The following is a 23,726-nucleotide window of genomic DNA, read 5'->3' on the forward strand; positions in this document are numbered from 1 at the left end:
AAGACAATGTTATAGAAAAGATCCCATTTAAACTAGGAACAAAAGTTATAAAATGCCAGTAATAAACTTAATAACAAACGTAAAAGAGCTGTGTAAGAAAAGCACAAAGATTTATTGAAGGTCCTACAAGAAGAGCTGATGAAGACAGACACCATGTTTGTGGATAAAAAGACTCAGTTATAGAAATGCTCACCTTCTCAAACTGTTCCAGAGAGGCCACACACTGCAATTTCAGTTCTTTTTTTTTTTTTTTTAAGATTTATTTATTTATTTGACAGAGAGAGACACAGAGAGAGAGGGAACACAAGCAGGGGCAGAGGGAGAGGGAGAAGCAGGCTTCCCACAGAGCAGGGAGTTCGATGTGGGGCTCGATCCCAGCACCCTGGGACCATGACCTGAGCCGAAGGCAGACGCTCAATGACTGAGCCACCCAGGTGCCCCTGCAATTTCAGTTCTAGAGAGATTTTGTTTTGAAACTTTGACATGATGATCCTAAATTTTATCTGGAATAGTGAATGAAGGTGAACCACCAAGAACTCATTTAAGAAGAAATACAATTAGGCAGGTCCTGCCTAATAAAAAAAACATATTCTAAAACTAGAGGAACTGCACAGTATGGTATCGGGGGTCTGGCTCAAGAATAGAGAAAAGGATCAGTGGAATAGAAGAGGCCAGAAACAGAATACAGATGAGAATCTAATAGAGGATAAAGGCGGCACTTCAGAGCAGAGGATGAAGAATGCATTCTTTAACAAATTTGTTTTTAGAACCATTATTTAAATATCCATTTGGAAAAAGTTCCAGGGGGTGTGGTCTCTCGCACCAGAAAAGTAAATTTTAGAGGATATAATGAGCTAAACTTTAAAACTACATAAAAGTTCTAGAGAAAATATGTGTATGATTGTATAATTTGGGGGTAAGAAAAACAATCTAGGAAAGACCCCCGCCCCATCCCCCCAAAAAAGACCCAGTGCTTAGGATACAACACCCACACTGTTTGCAGTTCCACAGACCTGTAGAACAGTGGTTCTCAAGCTCTCAGGAATCACCCAGAACGCTTGTGAAAACCAGATGCCTAAACCTCACCCCAAACCTCCTGAAAACCACCTCCCCAGGTGGACTGAGACCCCGCCATGTTTTGGAGGCCTCTGCTCTAGGGCACAACACCACAGCGGGGAGGAGGCCGAAGGATGCTAGAGCCTTGCCATGGCTAAAGGACCCAAGTGATGTTCACCCAGAGGTTCCTCTTTTATAACGTCCCCTGGGAGCTAGTTTCCCTTTTACAGAAGAACTCAGATGCAAATATACTCCCTGTCCCTCCCCCATTCCCTCGCAAAAAAACAAAAAACAAAAAACAAAAAACAAAAAAACCCCAAATCTCCTAAGTTCAGTAGCTCGCTGCAGCACCGCAAATATATTTCCTGACTGATTTGCATTTGATGTTGCACCAACCTATGGCAGAGCCAACCATTCTTAAATATCTACTCCTAACCCCGAACCTCAACCCTGGCTGTTTTTAGGAATCACGCAGGAAATTTTGAAAGGTAATACAGTTGAATCCCACCCCAGGAACTCTGATTTTCAAATGGTCGTGGATGGAGTCCAGAGACTGACATTTTTAAAAGGTCCACGGGTGCTTCTAAACAAGATAGAGACCGCTGGCTAGTGTCCGAAACAAGCCCTGCCCTCCAGAGGTCCACATCTTAGTGAGACATGGAATCCTGAGTGTTTTACAACCAGGGAGACCAGGATGCGTGAGGGGAGGACATTTTAAACAGGTGCCATGGACATATAGAAGAGGAAGGGGTCTGGGAAGCCTTGTTGGAGGGGATGGGATCTTGTTGAGCCTAGATAAGCCTTGGGCGGGGGGCACCCAGGCAAAGGAGGGAGAAAAAAGGATCATTAGAAACCTTAGTTGGTTAGTAATTAATTAATTATTATGGTGAACATCTAAGTATGCCTCATTTATTATTTCTACTTGCAACTGTCATTTTCTAACAGAGTATTTTGTCTTGTTTATGAAAAGGATATAATCATGGGTTTAGCATGCTTCTAGACAAGGCTGTCCTTCCTCCAGCCCAGGAAGAAGGCAGAAAAGGGTGTCTTTCCCCACTTCGAAGTAATGCACTTCGAACAATCTACCATATACAAAAGGCTGAATTGAACTCGCTCTACTCAGAAAATTCAAATGCAATAAGCCTTCTTTAAATTACCCAGCCAATTATGGAGGAGGGTGATGAGAAATTTTGCCAAGAATTTTTCAAATAGGCAAGCCACCCTGCCCAAATTCAATGAATTCACTACTAATTCATTTCATTCTGTGATTTCTCTTCTCTGCCATTCATCCCTCCCCAAACTAGTAAGATGTGAACATTTGAAGCTGAGCAGGTCAAGCAGAGATGTGTCTGTTTCCTTGAAACATTTCTAACCCTACTCAATTGATTCCAATTTTGATGGCTTTCTCTTAACAGGTAACACAAGGTTGTTGGAAGAATCCTTATGTAATAACCGTATCAAGAAGAGTTGCCTCCAGCTTTGGGGGGAGGGGGGCGGGGCCAGAGAGCCAGAAAGGAGGGGCATATGGTACAGAGCTTCAACTGTGATAGGGGTGTGATACTTTGCATGTCACCATGACTGTAGTCAAAGCATTTTAATATTCTTATTTATTTATTTATTTATTTATTTATTTATTTGACAGAGAGAGACACAGCGTGAGAAGGAACACAAGCAGGGGGAGTGGGAGAGGGAGAAGCAGGCTTCCCACCGAGCAGCGAGCCCGATGCAGGGCTCGATTCCAGGACCCTGGGATCATGACCTGAGCCGAAGGCAGACGCTTAATGACTGAGCCACCCAGGTGCCCCTTAATATTCTTATTAATACTCAATGCAGCACCACTAGAAAAGAGAAGGCAGACTATTCTTACTTCCTTTTTAAAAAAAAAAGAAATTGAAGTAGAGAGTTAAATAATTTGTTCTAGTTGGTTCCAGGAAACACAGGGGGAGAAAACCTCTTTCCTGATCACCAGGCAGGCTCCTGCCTCCCACTCAGAGTGGAACAGACCCACTCTTGCTGCGTCCCATGGCTCCTGATGCACCTTCAGACAAGGAGGATACACTGAGTCACAATGGCATTGACTTTTACTCACTATGATCGTACCTGTAATTACTGGAGAAATGCAAGTTCCGTGGATGGAGCAGAATGAGAAGGAGGGACATAAAATTCAGAAGGACAAAGCTTATAGCATCCATCATTTCAACAAACTGTAGATGATGCAAAGAGAAACCAGATGATGCAGTACGTGCCCTGGGGACGCATGCATTCCTGAGGGGAGGGGTGCCTCACCCACAAGCAAGCATTGTACCCAACCCAGGTGCCCTTAGAAGAGCTGCCAATGACCTGGGAACAAGGAGGGCAGGCACGGAAATGTGCAAAGGCCAAAGGGAAAGATGGTAAATTCTGAAGAGGATAAAGAAATGTAAATCCTTTTTGACCTCGAGGGGCTTATAATCTATCTATACAGTACGACTCACACACAGACAGATCGCATGGCAAGAGTACGTATAATTGGGTACCAAATAAATAACTCCATTGACAAGGCTACGATTTGAAGAAGGAACGAATTCAGTGAGCTAAATCAAAAGTTTCCAGGAAATGAGCCTTTATGTGGGCCTCAGAGGATTCTGATAAATGGCAAGAAAGGGAAGGGAGGCCAGTCATGAAGAATGGCCTGACCAAGGAGTGAATTCTAGCCCGACTATAAAGCACGGACATGAGAATCAGTTCATTCATTTGTTCAATCAATCAGTATTTATTGAGAACCTATTGTGTGCTGGGGCGCCTGGGTGGCTCAGTCGGTTAAGCATCTGCTTTTGGCTCAGGTCATGATCTCAGGGTCCTGGGATGGAGCCCCGAAGTTGGGCTCCCTGCTCAGTGGGGAGCCTGCTTCTCCCTCTCCCTCTGCCTGCAGCTCCCCCTGCTTGTGCTCTCCCTCTCTCTCTGTCGAATAAATAAAATCTTTAAAAAGAGAGAGAGAGAGAGAACCTACTGTGTGCAGGCACTGTGCTGGGAGCCATCAGCAGGGACAAGGCATTCAGGCTGCCCCATGGGAATTTATATATTTCAGAAGGACTACTATAAAATAAGAGTTGGACAGGGACAGCCTGGAAGAGATTTGAGACAGTACCACATTTTGGCCTTTAGCCTATTTTCTGTAAGAGCACAGAGTTTTTGAGTAAGAGTGACAGGTGCAAACTGTATTACCAGGAAAATGATTCTGGCAATGCTGTTTCTGTGAATTACAGGGGCAAGACAGTGAAGATCACTTAGGAAACTCTTGTGACAGCCCCAGCGTAAGACAATGCATATTCAAATCAGCTGGGAAAAGGAGGACCCACTCACAGGGCTTGGGAACCAGCAGGAGTCTGGAAGGGAGGAGGACAGACAAGGACCCAGACATCTCCAGTCTAGATGTCTGAGGAAATACTAAAAGGAAAACCAGTGAGTAAGACAAGGTAAAGGGGACACTTTCTCTAGCCTTGGTATTGGAATGTTCTGGAGGCCAGGCTCTCTTCAATGACCCTCTCTATTTTTGTGCTATTGATATTCCCACTCTGGATCTCTTTCTCTCTCTCCAGCCTGACAAAATCTGTTCTCGGGTGGCTGTAGAAGGTTTGATAGAGTAGTTCACAGTGAGGTGCTATATTAACCGACCAACATTTTATCCGGAACAATGCAGCAGCTCGGAGGGACCAGTAATGGTAAAGCTTGGCATTGACCGTAGCCATGGAGGAGCCATTCCGGGCAGAGGGCTTTCCAAGCATGGTGGAGACAGCCACCGACTCCACACGTCTGACTCCAGAACGGCCTTGGACAAAACTTTCCATCCGTCCCACTCCTGGACATTGCCCTATCATTTCTGCTTCAGCAAGATAATTAGAGAGAATTGATTGGTTTCATCCCTGTCCTTGTCCTTGTAAGATGATATCTTGGAGGACAACCACCAGACTTCCTCTGGGGACATGTTTCATGGTGTGTTACCTTGGCTTGGGCCATAGAGTTCCTGGGGAGCTCTTTAAAATGCAGATTCGGAGGGGCGCCTGGGTGGCTCAGTTGGTTAAGCAACTGCCTTCGGCTCAGGTCATGATCCTGGAGTCCCGGGATCGAGTCCCGCATCGGGCTCCCTGCTCAGCAAGGGAGTCTGCTTCTCCCTCTGCCCTCTTCCCTCTCGTGCTCTCTGTCTCTCATTCTTTCTCTCTCAAATAAATAAATAAAATCTTTAAAAAAAATAAAATAAAATGCAGATTCGGAATCCGTAGACCGGAGGGGAGTGGGGGGGGGGGGACGGGACACTGAAGTTCTGTAGTTCTCGTAACATCCCAGGTGGTGCCTATGCTGCTGGCCCATGGACGCACAACTTGAATGTGCGTGTCTACAGGAATAGACAGCTCCTCTCCACAGCAGACCTTCGATTCAGGTGACCCTGCATTTAAATCCCTCCTCTGCCACTTTTCAGATGGGTGAGCCTGAGCAGGTTACCTAACCCGTGTATTTTGTTTCCCCGTCTGTAGGAAGAAAACTAACACCTACCTCAAAGGAGGTAAAATGCAGGACAATACAGAGTGGGTCCTCGGTAATCGTTCATTCCAATAACAGATTTCTCTTCTCCTCTCTTGGATGCTGTGAAAAACTGTTAAATTTACAGAGGCATACTCCCACAACAAAAGGGAAGGTCTCCAGAGGGAGTTACTGAGAATGCCAACACACCAAATACCTTCAGAAACTAGAAAAGCCACTGAAAACTTTTATCATCATGTAACCCTGCATAATTACAAACACATCCAAAAATAGCATGATCCTGTATTTGTCTGAGTGATTTATAACATCAAGATCTCCTACATGATTTCCCAGCTCTGAATTTCCATCCTCCAGTTTGTAGGAAAGAAAGCATTTTTTTTTAAGATTTTATTTATTTACTTAAGAGAGAGGGAGAGAGTAGGAGTGCTGGGGGAGGGGCAGAAGGGCAGAGGGAGAGGGAGAAGCAGACTCCCCGCTGAACGTGCAGCCCGATGCGGGGCGCTCGATCCCAGGACCCTGAGATCATGACCTGAACCGAAGGCAGACATTTAACTGACTGAGCTCCCCAGGTGTCTCGGGAAGAAAGCATTTCAAGAGGCCAGGATACCCGATTTAACCAACCTCAGTGTATTTGAGCTTCTTCAACCTTCCCTTGCAAGCCTCTTCCATTTCCCAAAGTCAGATTTCACCCAACACTGAGAATTATTGTCCTAGTGCATTATAAAGTTTTTTGATCCAAAATGTGTCATTTACATGAAACTTTAAAAAATGCATTTACTACATGAACCAGAATAGTCTCATATTTAGAATTCTTTGTCATAGGTGAAGAAATAAACCTTCTCTACATTTCCACATTTTGAAAATCAAACCACAGCTCTGTAAATGCACAGTTTTTGTCAGGCTAAATATCAACATTCCTTTGCATGCATTATTCCTTTAACCCCCAAAACTCAAGTATGTGAGCCAAGTGAACATAACTGCATAAATATCAGGCTCCAAAATAATCTACTGCATGTTGTATAGACATAGTGCATTCGATTTCTTTTTTAAATCTCTCCCTTTCACTTTCTCTATCCCATACCCAGAAAAACTATTAAAGAAAGCCACACCTATCACTAATAGCTAACCAACATTTCAAAAAAACATTAGGAGCAAACGTTAAGAGCCATTCAAAACCAAAGGAAATGCCAAGACACTCAAAAAAAAAAGTTCTACTCTCAATGCAAATGAAGCTACCGGAATTGGTGGGGAGCAGAATAAACAAAACAATTAAGCCATTAGCATGTCTCCTTGGAGACCAACTGGCCTTTGGAGGAGGGCAGAACCAGATCCCACTCGGGCAGGTGAGTGGTTAGTCCACTAAGGAAAAAAAAAAAAAAAGGCAGTAAATTCTCCTCTTTAAACCTGAACAGTTAGAAACTTGGTCAGGTAATAATTTTACATTCTGATGGTCCACATAGCTGAACAAGGAAAACCTTCTTATCCTCTCTGGTAGTGATCTTTTATACCACCAAAAGCAGCCTAACCACCACCCTGCAACAGCGAAGAAAAGCCCAAAAGTGAGGTCACAGGTCACACCTGATTTGGAATGGTTCCCTTTAGAGTTGGGAACTTCGCCTCAAAGAGCCTGGGTGAATTTTGCTTCTATGTCTGCTTGGAAAGAGCAGCACTACCCCTTAGAGAGGCAAGTTGGGACTGGTTGGGTGGCCTCGGGCAAACCCGTAACCTCCTTGGGTCCCAGTTGAAGGAGGGTTGTAATAAAGAGAGTGAGAGTCAGATACAGAAGTCATTCCAGCCCACCAGCTTCCCTCTGCCGTCTCTGCCTTCCAGGAGCTGAGCTGAAGTTGCTAATATCCTGTTCTATTAAAAGAAAACTCAAAAGGAAGCTTAAAACTCAAAAGGTTTTATCTGAGGGGGGCTATTTTTATCTTTGAAAAACATTTCCAGTTTACAATTAGTTAATTGTCTACTTTAATCCACCGGCTCTCATCAATCACTCACTCATTGGAGGCTGCAAGGCCATGGCCAAGTTGCCCTGGACGGCTTTCAGCTCTCCCTGCATTTTCGGTCTAGTGGGGAACAACAGCGTGGTTCCATTCAGCAAAGCTGCTGATTCTACCATGTGCCAGGCATTTCGCCAGGTGATGGAAACACAAAAATGAGTGTGACACGGTGTCCCCTTAAGGAGTTTATAGCCTAGTCATGATGTGGGAAACAAAGGCAAAAGAAAAACTAATTTCCTTACTACTTAGAGCCCGTTCACAAGTCCTTAAAACAAGCAGTGACATTCTTCCAGGAACTCCGGCTGCCTCGATGTTAATGCTTTGCTAAGGGCAAAAGGCGATCTTAGCCTGACCCCCTGGATCCTGTAAATCTACTTTAACATGTAAAAATTCCTTTGGAAACTCCCTTTGTCTCTACCCCCCAAGATACATGTTGGCAATCATCCCCCAAGCATATGGCCCACTGATAAACATCTGAAGGGTCTCGTGACTAAAGGTTTTATTAGACAGTAATAAAAGACCTTTTCCTAACAATAACTAGCCCCTCAAGGTCCTGGAAACCTTGCTTCCAAAATTCCTTAGAGACTTAACGCTATTCCTAACCCCTCCCAACTTGAAGGTACATAATGGGCCAATCCTCACGACCCCAGAGCAGCTCTTTCTGCCCACGGGTCTTGTCCCCGTGCTTTAATAAAACCACCTTTTTGCACCAAAGACATCTCAAGAATTCTTTCTTGGCAGTCGGATTCGAACACTAACATGTTTCCTACATCAGTAGGACTAGGACAGGACAATAAACAAATATTTAATAAGTTAATATCACTCCAAACCTCCCATTGGTAGGAGGGCCCCAACTGACCTTGCCTGTCTCGACTCTGCTACTCCTGGTCTCTAAGCCACTCAAAAATCTTACTCAGAATGTTCTAACTGGTGATCCTACGGATCTTTCCAGACCCCACCAGTTATGCAGACTTCTCCCCTTTCTTCCTGCCTTACCTTGGAGGCCATTTTTTTAATTCTCTGGAGAGCTTAGAATACCTCACCCCATCCACCTGGAGCCGAGTGTGGAAAACATACTCCAGAAAGTTCAAAAAGTCCAAGTCTGCCCATTCTGTTAGTTGATGAGTTCCAGCACAAAGATTTCATGAGGACAGTTTGAATTTACCAGTATTTGGATTACCTGTGAATTTTAAACATCTGAATTCAAACTGTCCTCCAAAACCACAAGCAACTAAAAAAGAAAGCATACTGTCTGCTTCAAAATCCCATTTCAATTCCTTCAATCCCCTCTTCCATCTGTGTCTCTGCCTGTTCCTGAAACATCACACTTGTGAAGGTCACTGGCAGCAGATACAATAGATTCCATTTTCTGGGAGAACTATCTTTCTTCCCAGATTCCGAAACAGCTGGGGGGTGGGGGTGGGGGGGTGTTTGCCCTGGTTTTATAGTTGGCTGGTGAGTGAAGACAGGTACGATGGGCAGACTGATTCTCCTGCCTTCAGTGAATGAACGGCTCCGCTTTCAGGTGCCCTTTTAAGCATCTTTATCCTCCTCCCTCTGTCCTCACCATTCCATCTCTCCAGAGGCAAGCTGAATGAAGTGAGGAGTGATACAGGCATCAGACAACTTCATCGTTCCCACTAAAATCAAAGGCTCCGGTGACATTTGAATCACAGGGTGCTTTCACTGCCTCACCCCTCCCTGTTTCACTCCATGAGCTGAGTAACCAAGAGCAGGAGTTTATTGGTGTGGATTTAACAAGCGCTACAGTAGATAGGCAGTTCTGCCCTCTCTCTACTCAAAATAAAGACCAAGGTGACGGTTTTAAAGACTATACTCACACACAGCAAAAGGAAATGCAAGCATTTTTCCCCAGTATGTTTAAAAATAGCACTGGGGGCGCCTGGGTGGCTCACCTGGTTAGGCCTATGACTTCAGCTCAGGTCATGATCTCCAAGTCCTAGGATCAAGCCCCACGTGGGCTCTGTGCTCAGTGGGGAGCCTGCTTCTCCCTCTCCCTTTACCCCTGCTCGAGCTCGTGCTCTTTCCCTCTCTCTCACAAATAAATAAATAAAATCTTAAAAAAAAAAAAAAAAAAGAGTGCAAGTATTGAGAAAGTCATATAGCACTTAGGCTTATCTCAAACTTTCTTAAAAAAAAAAAAAAAGCACTGTACACCTAGTAAGACAAATCACAAAATGAGGTAGTAGGATACAAAGATGAATAAGGGCTCTACTTGAAAAGTAACTGACCGGAAGAGAAGATAAATGGCACATAAACAATCATGAAATCTTTGAGATAGACAGCCATGGGATTTTGAAGATAACTTCCAACTCTGAGACTCAAGAAGGTGGAATTGGGACTGGCCTAAAAGGAGCGTTAGACCATTGGGATGGGGAATTAATTGTGGCTAAACATCAGCCAAACTGAGAACATCCAAGGGACACAGCAAGTAGCTGGACCTGGCCAGGCAATCCAGGTAACAGGTGAAACAAAAAGGTAAACTGAAGCAACACTGCAGAGGTCGAATCCATAGGACTCAGCAACTGGTGGACTCTTTCATTCGCAACATCTTATTATTTAGAGTACATAAAGTACACCTTTGCCACCTGACGCTGACATACAACTGCTGTAAAAACTGAAGACTGATTTCATCGCCCCAAACAAAGATGACAGTGCCTATTGTCTCTGTAGACCAGATAATGTTTGACATGCTGGCGCTCCACAGTCCCTGGAGAGGTGCTAAGCAGGCTTCCACCGAGAACAGGAAAGAAGGCTGCAACCAAGGTGGGAGGGGAAAGCTGCCCTTCTTGTGGCGGCCTTAATTATGTGTCTCACTTCTGGGCAAGTGCAAACTATGTTTCCTGCCTTCTCCAACCCTTTTGCATCTAGAAAGGCAAGAACCTCATGAGGAAAGAACAGGACACTAGACAGACAGGATGTGGTCGGGGCTTGAGTCAGGGGAGAGAAAGAGCTAGAAGGAAGAGGCTATCCGAGCTCCAATTTTTTTTTTCCTACACCCCAAGCCGTAGTCCTAGATAATAGAAACAGAGCACAGAAATCTGCTCAACCATCCAGTCACTGGAACCCAGCAATTTCCTTCTCATTATGTACCCTCAATTAATATTAATTTTATAATTAATAATAAATCCTTACCAGGAAAATAAGGAGCTTTCAATGATTTACATAAAGTTGAAACCTTATGCCCTTGATTTACATTTGAAGTCTATATTGGAGGTAGAGACTTCTCTTTGTGATCACTGGAGAATTTAAAAGCATTAAAAATGTAAGACCAATGCTGTGACTCTGTTTTTATGCTTTATTTTTATTTTTTAATTTTTTAAAAGATTTTATTTATTTATTTGTCAGAGACAGAGAGAGTGCACAAGCAGGGGGAGCAGCAGGCAGAGGGAGAAGCAGGCTCCCCACTGAGCAAGGAGCCTGATGCAGGACTGGATCCCAGGACCCTGGGATCATGACCTGAGCCCAAGGCAGACGCTTAACTAACTGAGCCACCCAGACGTCCCTTTATGCTTTATTTTTATTCTGAAAAATCAAGTTAGTTGCCAACAAATAATACCTACCATCACCTCACTGTAACTTACATTGGTTTAGGGTCAATGGGAATCTTACCAAAAAATCTGACTTACCACTTTCCACCTCCCTTTTCTCTAATGCTTTATTATGTTTGCTTTTCAAACTTTTCAAGTAAAAGCAGGTTTAGGACCAAGATCCCTGGATTGTGGCTCAAGAGAAAGAGACTTATACCTCTAAGTCTTCTTAGAGTCTTCTATTAATTTGCCAGGTGACCTTGGTCAGGCTATTTAAATTCTTTGGACCTTAGAGGGTCCTCTGAGGAGGCCATGGACCACTTTGGGGATTTATGACTCTTCTTCCCAGGAAAAAATGCACATATGAACATGGACACAAACTTAAGCAAACAATTTCATGGAACCCCCAAGAAATCTCCAGGATATTTCCTATCCTGACAGTCTACATTTAAAGGCCTCGGAGAGTTGAAAGAAACAAGTATTTGTAGAGTCATCACCATGATGCAGGCATGTGGAAGAAGGAATGAAGAGACCAATAACCACGAACTGGTTCTACCAATCCTACCTAATCATATAGTACCTGAGTAGAGCTAGGACTGTAGGGTAGGGAGCCACCCCTGTCCTGCAACCCAAGACAAAGTATGCTGAGAAATCATTGCTCCATACTCCTGCAGATGAAATGGGGACAAGTATCAAGAAGACTGCCCAAGGACTGGAGATATCTACATTATTCTATAAAACAAAGCCCCTACTGTTAAAAGTCAAAGGGAATTACCAAAGAGTAATTGGTGCCAAGAGCTGAGTTTTGCTTATTTAAAAGCCAACCTAATACAGAGATAGGATAAAATGATATCTAAAATTTGCTCCAACATAAACCAAGGGAAGGTGAGAATACAGAAAACAGGATTGGAATAATTATATGCCAATAAATTAGACAACCTAGAAGAAATGGATATATTCCTAGAAACACACAACTTAACCAACACTAAATCATGAAGAAATAGAAAAATCTAAACTATTAGTAAGGAGATTGAATCAGTAATCAAAAAACAGCCCAACAAAGAAAAGTCCAGGACCAGATAGCTTCACTGATAAATTCTACCAAATACTTAAAGAAGCATTAATGCCCCTCTCAAACTCAAAAACGAAGGAGGAAGGAACACTTCCAAACTCATTTTACAATACCAGAATTACCCTGATACCAAAACCAGACAAGAACACCACAAGAAAATTACAGGCCAATATCCCTGATGAACATAGATGCAAAACTCCTCAACAAAATCCTAGCAAACCAAATTCAACAATACAGTAAAATGATCACACACCAAGATCAAGTGGGATTTATTCCACAGATTCAGGGATGGCTCAACATCCAAAAGTCAATCAATGTGATACACCCCATTAACAAAATGAAGAAAACAAGATCAGCCATGAGTTGTCAAGTTTGTTGACGTTGGGGGATGAGTTTTCTCTCCATTTGTGTAGTTTAAATTTTTCCATTTAAAAAGAGAGGGAGAAAGAGAGAAGGTCAAAGTGAAAGATCCATGGGTTAATGGATTTTTGAGAACCGTGTCCAAAGCTAAGTTAATCCTCGATTCACATCTTGTTGGGGAGCCCACAGACAGCACAGTCTGTGGCTCACAGAATATGGACTTGACATGGGGTTATTTGGGGCACCATCTTACAGTCCAAAAGCCATGACTTTCAACCAAGACAAAAAAGTATTTTTGTGTGTGTGAAGCAAGTCTTTGTCCACGGCAAAGCTCATGTGCTGGCTGAGAAGGCAGAATTAGGCAGCGAGCAGTTACTGTCCCCACCTGTTCCAAACAGTATTCTACCCTTCCGTCCAACAAGCCGTCCAGCCCCATCTGGTTTGGCATGATTCACTGCACTCTCAGTTCGGACTTCCTTGTAAAATACTTGTTATTTTCACAAAGCTCCCTTTAACAGATAGAAAACTATTTTTCTTCTGGTTGTTAGCTTCTGCTTTTACTTGTTTTCTCCAACAAAAATAGCAATTGAAGATCATACTGAGTCTCCATAACGCAAAAGAACCGCAGTTCCAATTCCTCGTGCTTTGGGAAAACAGCAATGGATCTATCAGGAGCCATGGGGGCTTCGGCCTTACACAGAGGTTCAGAGAGGGTCAGCCAGGGAAAAACAGAAGCTGCCACTGAGTCTATTCCTGCCTCTGCGTATCCACCCAGTTAAGGCAAGCTGAAAGAAAAGGTTGAGGGTGGGGAACTGTCACTGAGCCCTCAGGTGGTCCTCTCCCACATTGACTCTGGGCTTGGCCACGGGGCTTGCTTTGGCCAATGGGACAACAGCAAGCACGATGCAAGCTGAGGTTTAAAAAAAAGTGTGTGCTGGGGCTTGCTTTCTCTTTCACTGTCCTTGGGAACCCGGTGTCCACTGCTATGTAAACAAGCCAGGACTGGTCAGTTGTGACAACGGATACACGGCCAAGTCATCTCCACTGCCCCAACTGAAACTGTGCCAGCGATCTGATGTGGGAGTGAGGACATCCTAGATCATCCATCCCTAGCCAGGCTATCAGCTGACCACAGGGATCTGAGGAGCCAGTCCAGCCCACAACTGTCCAGCCCATGCACAAATCATGAGAAATATAATAAATGTTTATTACTTAAACTACCAAGTTTGGGGTGGTTTATTGTACCAAAAGCCAGCTGACACAACAGGGCAAGAAAAGGTGACTAATGTACTGGACATCCTCGGATGCAACCCCTAATGACCCTTTACGTAACACTCAGCGGAACTTAATAATGATTTGATTGTATGTCAACTGTCATTAAAGTAATCTGACATAGATCCGCAATTGACCATACTCCCTAATATTCATCTCAACACAATGTTTGCTACAACTCTTGGAATGAAATCGTATGGGCTTCAGAGGTTTATAAACCTCCTAAAATTATATGAAGAATTGTATGTTTATGTGTCTTTTCTTAATTGGAAAAAGATGTTAAAAATATGGAGAATAACATAAATATCTATACACACAATGGTCAGAATTAACGATACTATTTTATTGTATTCGCTAATATATAAAGCAAATGAAACATTACCAATAGTGTTAAAGTTAGTCAATTGACCCCATTCTTCTCCCTTTTCTCCATCCTTCTTTTTTTTTTTTTTTTTTTTTTAATTAATCTCTATACCAAAGCTGAGGCTTGAACTCACAGCCCTAGGATCAAGAGTCAGACTCTCTACCAACTGAGCCAGGCCAGGAAGGCCCTCTCCTTCCCTCTTTAGCAGCTTGAATTTGATCTTTCCAGTCCATTGATTTGTATTGTAAAAGAATATATACATACATATATATATACACATATATATATATGTATGAATATATATCCCCAATGTATATAATTTTGTGGGTTTTAATTTTTCTTAAATGACTTTTATTATATGTATCTTTCTACAACTTGCCTCTTCACCAAACACTATTTTTGTGAGATCTATCCATATTGATACCTATTATCAGTAAGTTGCATGTAGTTAGGCATCTCCCTACTAACGGACATTTAGATTATTCTTGTTTGTTTTTGGTTTTACTATTACAAACACTCTTGGGACAGGTCAATAGCTTACAACATATTTTCAGAGGACCTCAGGACACCCCCAAATATTAGCAATCTCTGACAATCTGATGGGGGAAAGTTGAATTGCTATCATTTTGTAGACATATTTCTGCATTTGAGCGTTCCCAAGTCTCGGAGGAAGTCATCTTTATTTAGACTCTAAAATAGCTCAATAGATGCTTCTACATTTCTAACAAAGGTCTGCATCTACTTGGGACACTTTTGTTGGTGCTGAAAAGTCCTACAATTAGACAATGATACTGTCCAAATCATTCTATTGCCAAGAAATGTTATGCTAAGTTGCTGTCAACATCAAATGCTGGTCATACCAATTAAATCACTAAGAGACTAATGATATGGTATCCTAATTTTTATTTGTTTTCTGTCATGTACAAGGACTAACAGGCTAGATTTTTTGTGGTTATCTTGTTTTCTTTATTTTCTACCTTTTAATCTAATTGAGGTCAGAGAGCTTTCTAGCAGGACTTTTACTTTTCCACTTATTCCCTGTGTGATATCATCCAGTACCCAAACTTTGTGATATGCAAAGTCCCAAGACAAGGAAATTAAAGCCCAGACCCTTACTGCTCATAATAGGCAATGTTCTTGGGTCTAAATTATCCCACTTTGGTACTACTGAGTAAAATTAACTAAGATAGATTATTTTTTAATCAACCTTGCCTTCCCTCATAAGTATGTGAAATGATTAAGCATGATACAGATACCTGGATTCAGAAATTTCAAATTAGAAATAATTTACGCAACTGCTTGTGAAAGAGCATACAATTAACAGACCTGGTTCATTACATACAAGCTGTAGGTCCCTGAACAGTTCTCTTTCCCTTGCTACACTTCGGTTTCTTAGCTATAAAATGGCAAGAAAAACCATCATCGATGCAAGGGCGAAATGAACTCATCACAAAATGAAAGCTCTTTGTTATCATTCCTCCATTAGACTGTGAGCTCCTCACAAACAAGGCGGTGCTTAATTCATCTGAGATTTCCCAGTGGCTGCCACCATGTTTGGTAAGGATTCCTACATATTAAGCACGTATGGTATAACCTCTTTTGCAACTACTGTTGTCTTTTCCACTTTGGGGTTCAAAGCTCTCCAACTACTTGCGTTCTCTGATAAGACCACTCATACTTGTTAAGTTGGCCAGAGGCCTGAGCACCCGCTGGTATCACACATTTGAGTGCCAACACCATAATCTATGGAGAACACCAATAGCACCCACCTGTGAGCCAGGACTTGGGAGTGTGGATGTGGAGTGTTGCCCAAGCCTGCGTGTCCTGCTTCCGACTCTGCCCCAGAGAGGGGGCTACATGTCTCAGGACCAACAGCAGGCTGAGCGGTCCCAGGGGGTTCAGAGAGGGTCTCCCCAGGACATAGCTCTGGAGGCAAAGTCTCTACACAGTTATGACAGGTTGGATAATCAGGCTACATGGAAATTATCATACTACCACCTAAATATGATAAACATGCTTACCAAGGAAAAGGATTTATAAAATAGGTGGGAAAATACCGAGCCCAAATTGTACATTTGCCCCACAATTACAACTACAGAAAAATGATGTGCATTTGGATAGGCTGAAAGGAAACCCAAAGACATGAAAATAATTACTGTTAGGGTAGCAGTATCATGGGTGAATTCTTCTAAATTTATTTCTTAGAATCTTTTAAAGTTGATACAGTAATGAATCAAAAATAAATGACCTTCCATCTCCAAGCAGGCTTTTTTGAAGGAAAGAAATGAATGGTCATGTCTAGACCCTAAGGAAATAGACCCTAATCCACCACTACGGTTTGGAGGGAAAAGCCTTCTTAGATTGGGATCAGAAAACCTGGATCCTGGCACTGGCTCAGCCAAATCCTCTCTCTAAGGTTTCAGAACTCATTTAACCTAAACCTCTCTGAAATCCAGCAAAAGGATTTAGGATAGAATTCTTTTTTTAAGATTTTATTTTTTTAAGTAATTTCCACACCCAGCGTGGGGCTCAAACTCACAAACCCAAGATCAAGGGTCTCATGGTCCACCTACTGAGCCAACCAGATGCCCCTAGGACAGAATTCTTAAACACTCTCCTGGGTTACAATGTAGTCGGTCCTACTTTTTACATGTAGTGTATCATTATAAAGTCCCATGAATGAACTTTTACCAAACATATCAGAACTCAAAACATGGGAGAGACATGTGGCCCCCTTCAGGGCAGTTCTTCTATTTATTCCTGCAAAGAGCCACCTCCTCTTTGTCCTCCAAAGCCTGTTCTATATGATATTTCACGTCTTCAGTCAGGCCCATTTTTTTCTCCTTTGAGGCAGAATGCAACTTCCAGAAACAGCTGAGAGGGCCTTGGTATGAAATCTGGTGAGTAATACAGGTGATCAGGCTGAACACTAACATTTTAGGTCATAAAGGGAGTAAGAAAAATAGATTTTCTTAAATGGCCATTCAGAAGTGCTCTGTACATACATTAATGACATTGTTCCCTGGTGACAACTCCGAAGTGGGGGCTGACTTCACTGGGAGGTACAGTTGCAGGTTCCAAGGCTTGTCAAAACCAATACTTCTATTCTAGGGAGCACTCTTGATTAGTTCTGCTTCTCTCAAGTGTGGCTATCATAAAGACAGGTAAAAAAAAAAAAATACTTTGCTAGGATGCCCCCAAAACCTTTGGTCTCTGCCAAAATAAATTGTGAGGTTGAAATTCAAAACACAATTTGTTTACCATTATTACAGAATGTGCTTGCAAGGCCAAGATGTTTATTTTTAATACCTTTGGCATTTAACCTTTAACCCCTTATTGCTCTGTAAATATTAAGTCCCAGCAAGGTAAAAAAAAAAAAAAAAAATTAAAAACTCACCACTTTAATCACATACTGATGAAAACATAATTGCTGCATCTTTGTAAAAAAAAAATAATAGATGACTCATACTTGAAAATCATGACTGTACATAATTTCTACATATTCCATATGAAGCTCATAAAACTTTGCATTTGTATACAGGGTTCAAAATTTCTGCTTTTTGAAACTGATGAAGAAAGCTTTCACAAGTTCTTACCAAGTAATGAGGCCCAATCCCTTCTCATTAGGAGATGCAAAGTACTGCATGTTCTCTCTTTTATTTAGTCTCACATGAGCTCATGACATTAACACTGAGTACAGGAGCAAAAAGTCAGATTCCAAGTCATATTTACCAAAATGCTCATTATCTAGCCCCAATAAGAACCCCTGAGACAGACCTCAAATTCATGAGATTCAACTGGGAAAGGGGTAATAACAGAGGTCCAGCATGCAGTAGAGGGGGGCATTCTCACCCAAAGAGGGGGGTGATGGGTTAAGAAAGAGAAATTCAATTTACAGCCTCACCACTCACACAACTTACATACCTACACTGGTGTTTTAGATAGCTCTGAATCTGGATGCAGATTTTCCCTGTTGATAGCTTGGAGGTTCCATGTGCTGAAAATACCAGGCAACTCCCTCTCTTAAGGGAAACCCCGTGGGAAGGTGTGGATGTATCAATAAAACACCATTACTGGTATATAGCTAAAGCTTAGACATTCCTGCTGGTGAGTGAATGGAAGTGGCTCTCAGGGATACCACTCTGAGATTTACAATAGAGGGGCCGCAAACAGCTGACCTGCAGGTGTTCGGTCTCTCAGCAATGACCAGAACACTTTAAAAATCAGCAGGTCTGGCATTAACAATTTGGATTTCTAGCTTCTCTTGAAATATGTAATATGGGGGCACCTGGGTGGCTCAGTCGTTAAGCGTCTGCCTTCGGCTCAGGTCATGATCCCAGGGTCCTGGGATCGAGAGCAGCACATCGGGCTCCCTACTCGGCGGGAAGCCTGCTTCTCCCTCTCCCACTCCCCCTGCTTGTGTTCCCTCTCTCGCTATGTCTGTCTGTCAAATAAATAAATAAAATCTTAAAAAAAAAAAAAAGAAATATATAATATGGTCGGTGTGACCATGGTAATACAGTGGATACAACTAACCATGGCCTAAGGTCAAGTAAGGGTGCCTTTTTAGAGGGGCATATTTACTCTCTAGGGGCCAGCCTCACCCCATCAAAAATTGTATCCTGTAGATATTTGAGTTTGCAACCACTGATAAAGCTGAAATACCCAGCAAGAGTGTGGGGGAGGCGGCCTTCACCTTTGGCAACTGTCTCCTTCCTCCACTCCTTGTCCCTATCCACTGGCTTTCCTTTTGTGCCCTGCACCCACCAAACTTTTCCCATGAGGCTGGCCAACTCACACTGGTCCCTAGATGGTGTCGTGAACTCCAGATCTTTCTCTAACCCACTGCGTCCATCAAAACTTTCCTGGTGGTCCCTGGCTGGCTCTGATCAAGACAGCGACTCTTGATCTCAGGATTATAAATTCGAGCCCTATGCTGGGTGTAGAGATTACTTAAAAATAAAATCTTAGGGGTGCCTGGGTGGGTCAGTCGTTAAGAGTCTGCCTTTGGCTCAGGTCATAATCCCAGGGTCCTGGGATCGAGCCCCGCATCGGACTCCCTGCTTGGCGGGAAGCCTGCTTCTCCCTCTCCCACTCCCCCTGCTTGTGTTCCTTCTCACGCTGTGTCTCTCTCTGTCAAATAAATACATAAAATCTTTAAAAAATAATAATAAATAAAATAAAATCTTAAAAAAAAACAAAAAACTTTTCTGTACTTCAACCCAATTTTTTGTTTTGTTTGGGTTTTGTATTATGTCGTTTTGGCCAGGAAACTATTAGCAAATCTGATAAACTGATCAGGGGGAATGGACTAGGTTACCATCCCAGAAAACATATTTGAAATGGATTCCAGGCTTTCTAAATACATGCCCTGCCTTCACCCAAAGGAACCTACCTACCTTGTAGTCAGCTATCTGACTGATGCCTAAGTTCCTAAGTCTATTCCTGTGTATTTTTTATGAATAACATCTGCAATTTACTCCTAAGTAATATGTGTAAGTGAGGAAAAAGGGATGTATACTGACCACAGTCTGAGGGGATGGCCAATTCAGATTTACTTAAATATTTTAGTATATTTAAGTTCAGAGGAGCCCTATGAATAATAATTTCTGTATTCAAAGTAGATCGCAGAGCCACAGACATGGGCTCCAGCCCATTAGACTGCCCAAACTGTCACAGCCACAAAGCAGAATGTCCTTTGTAAATGATAAGGCCAGATGTGACAAAGGAAATCTTAGTAGGGTATGATCCTTAATTAAAGACAAGGGAGACTGTTGTACCCTCCTAACCAAGGTACACTAAATTATAAAGACATGCAGAGATTTTTTTCTTTTTCAGTTCTTCAAGTCTCCTACGGAAAAAGGTACATATTAATATCACCTGGTGGTGGTGTTACTTCCCCAAAGATGGAGAAAAGTGTTCCAGAGCGAACTTTCAGGAAAAAGCTAGAAGGTGAACTGTAAACTGGATACTGTGCTCATGAATCAGAAAATGACAATATTCCTTATGAGTCACAAATGAATGAGTCTTGGTGGCCGTGGGGACGGCTGGAGAGGCTTCCTCATGTGCTACCAGACTTCCTAAAAGATCACACACATAAGCACGCAAACAACAAAACAGGTGCTCTCCCTACAGCCCAGTCAAGGGCCCGAGGAATTATATTCTCCATGCTAACCCTCAGCCACACCCACTGAAGGCAATGCCCCTTCTCTTCCTGTTCTAAGCAGCTGAAGGATGCAGCTGGGCAGACCCAGACAGATGTGAAACACAAAATCAAGTCTCATCTGGCTTGAAAGCGTCTTATAAAAACAGTAACATTATAACTGAGGTTTCTGACTATTTAAGACGGGTGATGCTCTGTTCTCAGACCTCACAGAGCTAATGAACAATTTCTCAAGCCAGTGAAGAAATGATTCATTTCATTTTTGCAGGTTACTCTACACCTAGTCGATTGAGCCATGGCACATCTCCGATTTCAGGACAGCAGGTGTTTCAACTTTTTTCTGATGCCCTGAGAGTCTCTCCTGGATGCCCACATCGGGGCCACCTTTGCTGCTGGCAGGAAAGCCATCAACAGGTAGGTCACACCCTGTCCTCCCACAGACACACTACACAGCTCTGGAAACAATTCTCTTCCTTAGGACATGCATCCTCTGCACCCATTTTATCAACCATCTTCTTCAAAAGCAATGCGGCAGAACTGAGTGTGGAGATTCCGAGGTCTCCAGAAAAGGCACCGTAGCTACTTGGTAGGCCTCCAGCAAGAAAAACGAATTAACTAAGGGAACGTTAATTTTCTCAAGGTAGCACTTGAGTATTTGAATTCAGTTAAGTTTCTTTAAGCTCTTGACATAAACACATTGATTTTTTTTTTTTTTTTTTTTTAGAAATATTGAACCACGGAAAATAATTATAGCAATTCCAAAGTACTAGGACTATCACATTGCTCAAATTCAAGTGGCCAATTAGGTAGTGGCCCAATTAGGTAGCTCCTCCACCCAACCACACACTCAGTGTAAGTAAATGGTTCTCTTGCAGGGGTTCCAAAAATAACGTAGGTTAGACTGACTTCTTAAAACCTGAAACTTAAAGAGGAAATTTATTTACAGATAAAGTGTCCTCTTAGGGAGGCGCAGAGGTGACACAATTTTGGACTATGTAAAAAGCAAAAGCTTCTGTCAAAGATGCCCTTTTAAAGACTGTTTTGTTTTTAAGCATTCTTTTGAATAAACACAGCATTGGGTCTAGAGCTGCTTTCGAGTTTTGTATGTACGTTCGGATGGGCCTTTGCTACATTTCTCAGGCTGGTCATGCGGGATAGATTTTTAAATTGGTGCTGTACTAGTTATCGTTTTGACTTAACTCCACATTCACGGTCATTAAAACGGAACAAAACAAACCAGAAGAGGATCAGGTCATCCACCCAAGCAGGGTTCTTTGAAAAGAAGCAAGTGTGGAAAATATGAAGCCTTGTAGTAGAACTTTTTTTTTTCTTTCTTTCTCGGATGGACTATCAATCTCTTCAAAATCGAGTCCTTGCTTTTGTGCTTCGAGCAGAAACGCACACCACACCAAGACCCGGGGGATGCGGTTCAGGTTAATGGGGGGCGGAATGGCTACTGGGGGCGGGTAGAGGAAAAGTCAGAACCGAGTCAGAGAAAAAGTCAGCCACTTCCATATATTCCCAAAGTGCCAAAGGAAAAAGAACAAAACACTCGACTTCCTCCCGTGCGACCCGTTCGCTGTACACCCGAAAAGCGCCAGTCACCTCGCCCTCGGGGAAACGGTGGGGGGCGAGGGGTGGGGGTGTTTACTCGGCCTCTCCGGCGCAAAGACCCAACGGGCCCGCGCCCAGCGAAGTCCCGGCCGGCGAGGCTGCCGGCGGCGCCCCGCCACTTTCGCTCTCAGCCGCCCGCCCAGCGCCAGGTGCTCGCCCTACCTGGCGCCCCCGCCGGCCTTTGTGCGGCCCGCTCCGCCCCCGCCGGCGTGCGGCTGCCAGGCGGGACAGCTGCGGGCGGCGCAGGGGGGCGGGGAGGCGGGCAGGCAGCCGGCGCCCGTGCCCGCCGGCGGGGAGGGAAGCGAGGGGCGCGCAGGGGAGGGGGCGCGGCGAGCCGGCTGCCGCGCCGCGGAGCCGCGATCTCCGCCGCGGCGGGCCGGACCGCAGGGGCACCGGCGCTGCCCCACCGTCCCGGCAGGAAGAGAGGGGTCCCCTCCGAGGGCCGCGCCCCCGAGCGCAGAGCTGCCCACACGCTGGCTTCCGACAGCTGGCAGCCATAGCAACCCGGCCACAAAAAGTTTCGCGGCGCCCAGAGCGACTTGAAAGAAAGTTTTCCTTGGCCCCTCACTCCATCTCCCCCAGCCAGGGTTTACGGAAAGCGGCGGGCAATCAGAGCTCGCGACGTGCCGACTCCCGCGTCCACCTTCTCCACCCCTGGCCTCGGCTGCGCGCCCAAGGTGGGTGCCCCGCGCCGGCGCTTCCTGCCCCATCCCAGGCTCAGGCGTCCCGGGACGCCGCGCGGCCAACTCACCATGGTGACTCGCGCCGCGGTCGCGCCTCTGCCGGGTCCGGCTGCCGGGGAGCTGGGGCTGGAACGCAGGCTCCTGGGCGAACTTCAAAAGTTGGTCCCCTTCGCCAAAAACAGGCTCTCGACACCCAAGCACTCACAGGAGCCAATGGGAACCCTGGAGGGACTCCATCCAGGCGGGATCGGCGGCGCTAGGTGAGGGCGAGAAGGAGGCGACTTAGCAGGCGGGGCACATGCTGCCGAAGGCAGGGGTCCACTCGGACCAGGCGCTCGCCGCCCGCCTAGGTGAGTCCGATGCTCTCGGCGCGTCTGCCTAGCTGCCCAAGCTCGCTCCTTCTTTCTTCGGCCACTTACTCTGTACTCCTCCGGCAGAGCCTCGGCTCGGGCTGGGCAATCTGTCCATAAATGGAGAATTCAGCTCAGGCCTGACCAATCAGGGTTTGTTTTCACAGCGTCACTCCTCAGGGAAACCGTGGTAGCCAACAAGCTTGGGGCTGCTGGAGTTTCCAAAGACCTCTGGATCCTGTAGTCCTCCACGCTAGCTTCCAAAGAGCGCTGCTGACCCGGCTCGCTCCCGGGTGCAAGACCTCAGCAGTTAGGAGCAAAACCCTCCGTGAAAGAGAGGTAAGCCTCTCTCTCCCTCTCTCTCTTTTTTTTTTAACGCGAAAATTACAGTAGGTGTGGCTTCCAAGCTGAAGTGGTTTGGTTTTCCCATAACTTTTTTTTTTAAGAAGGAAATATTTTATCAGCATAAAAGATCAGAGTCGTGGCAGCCGCCCAAAGGAAATCCTTTTTCTTTCCAACGTCTGGATTGTGAGGAAAGTCAAAAATATCATTTCCCCTACCCCTCCTTTTACCTGAACTTCCTTAGAAAACAAAGGAAGCCTTTTTTTTTTTTTTTTCCTCTGTCTCTCTTTTGGACTTTTGAATGGTGGAGAAGTTGCAGTGCAGTGAGCAGAGGGACAGAGGAAAGATAAGGGGCGGGGGGGGGGGGGGGGGGAGAAG

The 23,726-nt window shown here is 44.3% G+C and overlaps 1 protein-coding gene across 1 annotated transcript in view; it reads right to left on the reverse strand.

The window, feature by feature from the left end:
* The window catches only part of MYO1E (myosin IE), a 191,147-nt gene extending 167,820 nt beyond the window's left edge, over positions 1 to 23,327 (reverse strand). The window contains exon 1 of the mRNA XM_032417903.1: positions 22,725 to 23,327. Coding sequence (XP_032273794.1) covers positions 22,725 to 22,727 — 3 coding nt within the window. The 5' untranslated portion in view covers positions 22,728 to 23,327. The remainder of the gene's footprint in view (positions 1 to 22,724) is intronic.
* Between the last annotated feature and the right edge of the window lie 399 nt (positions 23,328 to 23,726).

The sequence above is a fragment of the Phoca vitulina genome, unplaced genomic scaffold (genome assembly GCF_004348235.1).
Source record: "Phoca vitulina isolate PV1807 unplaced genomic scaffold, GSC_HSeal_1.0 scaffold20, whole genome shotgun sequence".
Classification (NCBI taxonomy): Eukaryota; Metazoa; Chordata; class Mammalia; order Carnivora; family Phocidae; genus Phoca; species Phoca vitulina.